An 8,558-nucleotide genomic window follows, 5' to 3' on the forward strand; every position below is an offset into this window, starting at 1 on the left:
TCTAGATGAGTTGATGTACCTCCTGGAAAAGCTCTGCGTACCCCAGGGGTACCCGTGCCCCTGGTTGAGATCCACGGAGTTAGACAGACAAGGTGGGTGAGGGAATATCTTTTATTTGACTTACTTCAATGGGTGAAAGAGACGCTTTCGATTTCACACGCAGCATCCATACAAGGAGAGATTAAAAAGACGGGGACCGTTTATCTTAGAAAAGAGACGACGGAAGGGGGATACGATCCAGCCCTATACAGTCAGGACTGGGATGGAGATATTGACTAGGGAAATGTTATTCACCCTTTCGCATCCCACAAGAACCAGGAGCCACCCGAGGAGATTAATAAGTGGCGGGTTTAAAAGAAACAGAAGGTGGTACTTCTTCACACGCCGCACAGCCAACCTGGGGAACTCATCGGGGGATGTGGTGGTTCAACAAAGAATTAGATCAGTTCCTGGAGGATAGCTCCATCAATGGCTATTAGCCAAGGATGCAGTCCCACAAGAGGGGTGTCCCTCAGCTTCTGACCGCCAAAAGCTGGCAGTGGATGACAGGGGATGGATCACTTGGTGATTGCCCTGTTCCGTTCATTCCCTCTGAAGCACTGGGCTGGGTGGACCATTGGTCTGAGCCAGTATGGCTGTTCCGATGTTCTTTATGGTCGAAAAGGGTCCTGGAGAGACCAGGTGTGGGAGGGGGAGCTCTTATATTGGCCCAACGTCTGCTGGTGAGAGAGAGAGGAGCTTTTGAGCCACATGTGTGTGTGTGTTTGCGAGTCCCCCAGCTGCTACCCTCACTGACCCCTCCCAGGTTCTTGCCCCCATGAGTGCTCCAGGCCCTAATGGGGGAGGGAGAGAGGTTCCCAACTCCCAGATCTGTTCAGATCCATTCCCGGCATCCCCCCAGTGCAGATTGACTTTCCTGGCACCATGGTGAGGGGCAGAGAGAGGAGAAGGCAGTTTTTGCTTCCGCCAACTCCCTGTGCTGCTGGGGGGACGTGCTACCCTCGGGGGGAATCTCCCTTAGTGGCTCCTTTGATTCTGCTCTTTTCCAACATTCGGCTCAGGGTCTCTGTTACTGGGGGGCAGTTTAAAAATGTCTTGGTGGGTTTTGTCCTGCTGGGGGGGGGCTGGGGCTTCGCTGTCATAAAACAACCGAGCGTTTTGCCCGCCTGCCAGTGTCTGTCTGCAGTGAAAGAGGCTGGCCGGCGAGGGCGGGGAATCGGGCCGGGTGATGGAAAAGCCGCTTTTGGAAAGCTCCTGGTCGCGCTTCTCGCTCTGCCGGGCTGCAGAATAACAACTCCGTTTTTCTCCAGGTCTGCCCATCCTCCCAGGGGACAGGGCAGAGAAATGGCTGCAGCGGAGCTGATGCAGGTGAGGGATTTTAGGGGCGCCTCAGGATGGGTTGGTCCTAGAGCAGGGTGGGGCAGGAATGACACAGGGAGAGGAAGCGGGAGGAGAGATGGGCCAAGCCTGCTGGGCCGTGGTTAATCTGGGGCTTGGTTTTTAGAAGAGGCCCATTGTGGGGGCAGGAGGAAATCCCCCATTTCTGGAACGAGAAACAACTTTGCCTTCCCAGCCCTATCCCGGGAGGTTAGCAGACCCCCCAGTTCTGGAGCCTGGACCTAACCAGAGACTGCTCTGAAATACGAAGGGGGCAGCCACCGGTGAGGTCAACAGGGGAAAGGCCCCGTCCCCTCACACCCAGCTGCTGGGAATGGGGGAGGGTGTTGGGATTCCTGTCCCTGGACCCTGCCTGGGGGCTCCATCTCCTGTACCAGCCTCTGGCTCGTAAGTGTGTGGTAAACGGGAAGGCTGCTGCCCCTCTCCGTCGGCTGGGCGGGACAAGGAGCTCGCTCTGTCTTCCCATCTCCTGAAGCCTCCTGGCTGCTCTGAGCAGGGTGGGGGTGGGATTTTGCTCCTCTGTCCCCCATTTTATTGGCCCCCCCTCACCTGACTAGGGGGATTGTGGCTGGGGCAGCAGGTGCTGAGCGGGGGGCTCTTGTTGTTTCAGGGGCCGGTGACCTTCGAGGAGGTGGCTGTGTATTTCACCCAGGGCCAGGGGGCTCTGCTGGACCCCGCTCAGAGAGCCCTCTACAGGGACGTCATGCAAGAGAATTATGAGACGGTGACCGACCTGGGTAAGGGATTCCTGTGCCCTCAGTTATTAGAAGCCGTGATGTGTCCATTGCGGCTTGTGGGTCTCTTCGACTTCAAGGCAGTATGCTCCGGTGTCCCCAGATCCAGTGTGAGAGGGATTTTACTCTTTTTACCTTCTTCCATGGGCTCAGGGGATCCAAAATACAATGGAGATGGTAATTCACACCCATCCCCACAGCTTTCCAGGGGCCAGGAGCAGTGTGTTGACCTGCCTGTATTAATTCTCACTCGCACGCAGACTCCCTGTTCTTCCTCCCTTCCTGGGACCAGCTCCATCCCTGGGGAGGGCTCTGGAGGTTTAGGAAAAGGCAAAGTTTTCACCCCAGAGTCACAGCAGCAAGTACCCCAGTGTGCACAGATCCGGGAAGCTCCAAGTGGGGAAAAACACATCCTCCCAGACATCTGCCTCTCCCAAGGGGGCTCAGTGACCACGTTGCGTTCTGTTCAGAGTCCACATCCCCCCAGCACAGCGTGGGGCCAGGTTCAAATCGGGGACTGTCCTTTGTGACAACTACTCTTCCAATGCACGACCCACCCTGATCTTGCCTGATTTCATCCCCGGAGCAGGATTTCCCATTCCTAAACCTGAGCTGATCGCCCGGCTGGAGCAAGGGGAAGAGCCGTGGATCCCGGATCTCCAGGCCGCCGAGGCAAGGGAGATCCCGAGGGGCGTCCCCACAGGTGAGTTTTCAGTGACATTGACACAGAAGCCATCTGTTGAGTGACGGAAAAAGCTGGGATTCCCACCAATGTGTTGTGAGTGAGCTGCCCCAGGTCTGCCTCACCTCACCCAGCTCAGGGTTGTGTCCATCAGATGACGTGTCCTCATGATGGTTTTCACTCATGGTTTCCCACCCAGCCTGACCGACAGCTGGCACGAGCTTGCTAACCGGTATCCGAAGCTCCACAGTCCCCCATAACTGGATCATTCCTCCTTATCTTCCACGCGTGCATGGCATCTCTTTGTAGTCTCCATGTCTGGAAGGTGAGAAAGAACAGCCCAGTTGTAGTGATTGTGGAGCACCAGATGCCTACTTCAGAAAAGCAGATATTACGGAGGAGAATGTCATTTTCCCTTTCTCAGTCTCCCCAACCGTCACTGTGCTGGGTTTCTCCTCTTTGATCTTCCCCCTTCTTTTCCTTCCGCCACAAGCACAGCAAATCACTCCTGTCTGGGTTCTCTTTCTGTGTCCCAGCAGGTGACTGGAGGATGAGTGAGAACAAAGCGGAGGATTCTCAGCAGGAAGGTCCCGAGAAAGTGGAATTGCACAAAACAGCAGCAGGAAGATCCAAAGGGAATCTTTCCTGGAGTCAGAAGCAGGGTAAAGCCTGGGGAATTCCACGCAAGGCAGAGAAGCGGCAGGGAAAACAGCCAGGGAAGGAAGTGGGTAAAACCATTAATTGTAAGGGAGGTGGCAAGGACCTTAAGGAAACCACAGCTCAGCCGAGAATCCACAGAGAAGAGAGAAAAAACATATGCACTGAGTGTGGGAAAAGCTTCAGTCGTAGCTCAAACCTTATTTCCCACTGGAGAATCCACACAGGAGAGAGACCATATAAATGTACTGAGTGCGGGAAAAGCTTCAATCAGCGCTCCAATCTTATTTCCCATCAGAGAATTCACACGGGAGAGAGACCCTATAAGTGCCTCGACTGTGGGGAAAACTTCAATCAGAGCTCAGATCTTCTCACCCATCAGAGACTGCACACGGGAGAGAAACCATACAAATGTGATGAGTGTGGGAAAACCTTCAATCAGAGCTCAAACCTTATTTCCCATCAGAGAACTCACACCCGAGAGAGACCCTATAAATGCCTGGAGTGCGCAGAAAGTTTTGATTGGAGCACGCAGCTAATTAGACACCAGATACTCCACACGGGAGACAGACCCTATAAATGCTTGGATTGTGGGAAAAGCTTTAGTGACAGCTCGGCCCTTATTACACATCAGCGGACCCACACAGGAGAGAAACCCTATAAATGCCTTGAGTGCGGGAAAAGCTTCAATCAGAGCTCCACCCTTATTAGACACAAGAGGACTCACACGGGAGAAAAGCCCTATAAATGCTCAGGCTGTGGGAAAAGTTTCAATCAGAGCTCAAACCTAATTACACATCAGAGACTCCACCGAGGAGAGAAACCTTGAATGGGGATGATCCTTCAATTGGGGTTGAATCACATTAGCCATCAGCAAATCCAGAAAGGGAAGAGATCTCTTAATTATCCTTAGCGCGAAAAAGGCTTCAGTTGGAGCTAACACCATCCTGGACATTAGCCACTCTGCCACACAGGAGAAAAAGTCTCTCAGGGCCCTGACTAGGACTGGCCAGAGTAAAACAAACAAACAAACCCATTTCTCAATTCCCACATGCATCAGGGGCTTTTGGCTCCCAAGGATCCAGTTGCCCATAACTGGGGTGAGGATACAGCAGCAATTGAACCTGAACTGGTTGGTGGCCCTCTGGGTCTGGCTGGTCTTGGTTTAGAAGCAAACACGGGGAAAATCTAGTCTGAATTTGAGTCAACTGCGGCCCGCTCCAGAATTTCACATTATATACACCTTGACGGCTGTTTTATCACATATTTGTTTTTGTTTGACGGGGGGAGGGGTGGCATAGATTTCTTGTGTAAACTTCTGAGACAAATGACCCTTTGTCACAATATCCCTTCATTTATTTTTGCACCCCCCCCCCCTTGCCATCAGATTTTAATATTGGTTGAACAGTTCAGCCACGAGTTATTAATAACTGATTGTCAAAGAACTGCTGCCACAAACACCGAGGGGCACATGCAAGAGCGGCAGAGCCAGAAAGGGGGCAGGAAGTGACTGTCTGATCTCAGCAGTGATGTGAGAGACAGTCAGGAGGAGGAGAGCCTGGGGGGGGGCGGGAGATCCAGAGCTGGGAAATCGCAGGGCTTGCTTTTGAGAGCCAGACAGCTGAGGCTGAGAACTGTGAACTCACGTCATGTCTCTTTCTAGCCCCAGGGCAGCAGCTTAGAAGTTCGGAGTGCAGTTGTCCCTGGATCCTAAAGGGAGATGCTCCCAGGGAAATGAGTGGGGTGACCCCCTGATTCCAGAAAGGACAAGGCTGAGCAGAGCCAAGAAAGCAACTGGGGAAGCCAAAAGGCCTGCCTGGTTATCCCCTCCCCAACCATCTCATTGTCCTGAGCAGGGATGAGGGAGACTCCACTCACCCGGGATGTCCCCAGGGGGATAAAAGCTTCAGCTGGGATTGAAGGTGCCAATACGTCTGTAAATTCGCCCTGTTCTCTGACTCCTGGTAAACTGAGCCCACTGGATTTCCTGCTCTTGGAGCATTTGTTTATGTGACTGGCGCTCAGCATCTCTCTCGGACTCTCTGCCCCTTCCTATCATCTTTAACAAATTGCTGTCCTTGGCGTGGGTGGGAACCGGGAGCAGAACTGTGCGTGGCGTGGGGTGGCGTGGGGTGGGGGACTGAAATGCACCGTGCTGAGGGGGTCTGAGCTGGGGTTTGCTTTTATTTCTTGCTTTGAAATAATAAAGTCGAATTTAGTTTCTCAAACTCCCAGTTGTCCTTTGCCATGAAGAGTGAGTAAAAATGGCTTTTAAGGGACACCTCTAGGATCTCTAGGAAGCCGCTCTGAGAGTGATTTTCCCAGCCCTGATCCACGGCCTGCAGATCCTACAGCTGCCACCTCGATGAGTTTTCAGCCCCAACTCTAGGTGTGGCGGGAGAATCTCTTGTCTCAGAGGAAATCCCCTCCAGCTGTCATGTCCCAGTCACCTGCCTCCCACGGCAGGTGAGTCAATCAGCCCGTGGGGGCTTTTTTTTCTGGTGGAGCGGCCGTGAGGAAAAATCATTGGGCGCAGGCAGCTCTTTGTAGGGCAGGGCACATATGGGGCTCATTCTCTTTTCTGTCCCCAGTGAAGTACGTCACTGGAAGTGGGGGGGTCGTTGCCCAAGTTCCCCTCCTTAAGTGTCTGTGTCGTTAGCACGTCTGAGTCCCAAAACGCCCTTTGAGGATGCCCCTGAGTCAGCGAGGGAGTGTAGACAAATGCCATGTTTGGAACCCCGTTAGTTTCTCAGCGCCACGGGCAGCTAACTTGGGTTCCAAAACTGGTGTCTGGGGGATCTCTCACTAATCCGGTCTGGCATCGAGGGCTGGGCTGGTCCCTCCAAGGGGTGATGGCCCTGCACGCTCCCATACCCACCTCCGCCCCATAGCTAGTCCCCAAACACTGGTCCAATAGGTGTCACTGCTCCACTCAGCCAACTCCACCTGCTGGGCTTTCCCGGGTGGGGAGCCTCGCCGCGACCCCAGAGAGGTTGAGGGGTGTTGCATCTGCAATGTATGTTTGTCGTGCTTACCACCCCCTGCTTGTCAGCCCAATGGCCAGCCCGTAGTGAGGGGATCAGAGGCTGGGCAAAGAGGGAGTTGGCCCAGCGTTCTTGTGTGCCAAGATGAGGGCTAAAGGAAGCACGGGTGGGACACGGGGTCGGGACAACAAAGGGTGGTGTCCCTCTGCCGCGAGCCCTCTTCTTTGTTCTGGAGCATCCCCGCCCCCTATTCGGTGGCCCCCCAACTACGTGCCGGTCAGCGGGGCAGGTCTGCCCACACAGCGGGGTGGCCATCATTGGGGTTATGAGCTGGTAGCAAGACCGGGGGGGGGAGGGAACCGAAGCAGGTAGGGTCCCCCAGGAGTGGCCCTGCCAACCTGACCAGTGTGCATTGCCCCTTCGTGCCTGGCTCATGGGCAGTCCCTTAGGACGCGCTGGAGGCTTCCCTGCTGAGGAATGCGCCTGGTAGAGATGGGCCAACACGAAGGACCCCCTGAGAACTCGCCTTCCCACCAGGCACCACCGCTGGCAATGAAGGATGTACAAATTAGTTTAATTACAAAGCCGGTTCAACGTTCGAAAACTAGAATGGCTCAGCCCCGCCGTGGCAGCGGGGGCAGCTCTCACTCATGGGGACGCTGAGCCGAGCCCAGCTGTGGCTCCCCGCCCCAGGCTGGGCTCCGCGTTTCCCTGCCAGCAAGAGCTGCCCAGCCGCTCTCGCTGGTGGGGAGCCAGCCCAGCTGCCGCTCCTCTCCCCAGTTTAAATGGTAATCAGCTGATTAATGGTTAGCCTTTCCCAGCCCTACTGGTAACGGGATGGTGACTTGGCGGCAAAAAGCAACGTGTTGTTCTCAGTGCTTCCTGGCCTGGATGGGGAAGGGGCCCTGACAGTCACAGAAGGATGAAGAGGAGGTAGCGGAGGGGTTAGAGCAGATGGGGCTAACATGGCAGGCAGTGCAGTAGCCCCTGGCACCTCCGGGGGTTGGTGGAAGGCCAGTAAGGAGATGCCCGGCTCTGTGCAGTCAGCACAGAAGAGGACTTCCTGACCGGATCCATCCCCCTTTTTGCTCTCCTTGGCCATTTCTGTGGGCAGCAGAGGTCTGGCTGATGGCGGTAGTGCTGGCGGTAGCGTGACCCCATCTGTGCCAGCCGCTGGGTGTGGATGACAGGGGTTGGCTCACTGGATAGCCTGTTCCGTTCATTCCCTCTGAAGCTCCTGGCATGGGTCACTGTTGGAAGACCCATTGGTCTGACCCAATATGGCCAGCGATGGGGGTGGTGAGCGTGGGGAAGAAAGCTGTGGGGAGCCAGCAAGCCCCTCCCTCCGTCACCTCCCCTTTTCCCGTGAATGAAGCTGCTGGAGTGGAAGTAGGCCAGAGTACACCATTATGGGCAGGCGGGTGGACCACCCATTGGTGGAGAAAGGGGCGGGATCCGGGAAAATAGCCTAACAATTCCTCCCCGCTCTCAGGTGCTTCCTAGAGTCCAAGGCTGGAAGAGACCATTGAGTCTGACCTCTTGCATAGCACATGCCAGAGACCTGCCCCCAAACAAGTCCCAGCATTTTCCTTTTCCAAAAACACACAGGCTAGCTTTCAAAATTCACACCCCGTGGTCAATAGTTCCAATGGGGAAATAATCTCTCCCTTAAAAATGTAGGTCTTATTTGTGGTCTGATAGGAGAGGGAAATGCACCAGAAGTGGATCGACGTCTCTGGTTGCACTGGGAATGTGTGAAAGAGCGGGGGACGTCAGAGGGAATCAGGGCACAGGGGGAATAAAACACCCAAGTGAGTTCTCACAGGCCCACAAGCCAGATCAGGCAGGGGAGGGAAGCAGAGAATTGCAAGGGGGAAAGAAACTGCAGAAGCGTGTGGCACAGTGGGAGAGGAAATCCAGCCCCAGCCAGGGGAGAGGGGACCAGTGAGTTCACACTGGCCAAGGGGAGGCGCAGACAGGAGGATGAATGCAGGAACCAAACTGATGGGGAAAATTTAAGGAGGGACAGGTGAATGGGAACCTAAAACCAGAGGGGATTTGCCCTGTAGACAAGGGATGTTTCCTCTCACTCCCCCCCAAAAA

At 54.7% G+C, this 8,558-nt stretch overlaps 1 protein-coding gene across 2 annotated transcripts; it reads left to right on the plus strand.

Moving 5' to 3' along the window:
- The first annotated feature begins 1,344 nt into the window (after window positions 1-1,344).
- LOC137141281 (zinc finger protein 34-like) lies at window positions 1,345-5,628 on the plus strand. Of its 2 annotated transcripts, none has more exons than XM_067530116.1 (4): window positions 1,345-1,368; window positions 2,009-2,135; window positions 2,722-2,835; window positions 3,351-5,628. In XM_067530116.1, exons 1-4 carry the CDS (start codon window positions 1,345-1,347, stop codon window positions 4,298-4,300), a joined length of 1,215 nt encoding a protein of 404 aa, XP_067386217.1. In that variant the 3' UTR covers window positions 4,301-5,628. The 2 variants fall into 2 exon arrangements, with proteins under 2 accessions (XP_067386217.1, XP_067386218.1); XM_067530117.1 differs by having other exon boundaries at window positions 3,354-5,628.
- The last annotated feature ends 2,930 nt before the right edge of the window (window positions 5,629-8,558 follow it).

Source organism: Emydura macquarii, unplaced genomic scaffold (genome assembly GCF_026122565.2).
Source record: "Emydura macquarii macquarii isolate MOO-44397 ecotype Brisbane River unplaced genomic scaffold, CSIRO-AGI_Emac_v2 contig_3035, whole genome shotgun sequence".
In the NCBI taxonomy this organism is placed as follows: Eukaryota; Metazoa; Chordata; order Testudines; family Chelidae; genus Emydura; species Emydura macquarii.

Coding starts and splice junctions, on each gene's coding strand:
- LOC137141281 (XM_067530116.1), top strand. CDS start 1,345: ATGGCTGCAGCGGAGCTGATGCAG. Junction 2,136..2,721: donor TGAGACGGTGACCGACCTGG/GTAAGGGATTCC, acceptor TCCCCGGAGCAG/GATTTCCCATTCCTAAACCT. Junction 2,836..3,350: donor CCCGAGGGGCGTCCCCACAG/GTGAGTTTTCAG, acceptor TCTGTGTCCCAG/CAGGTGACTGGAGGATGAGT.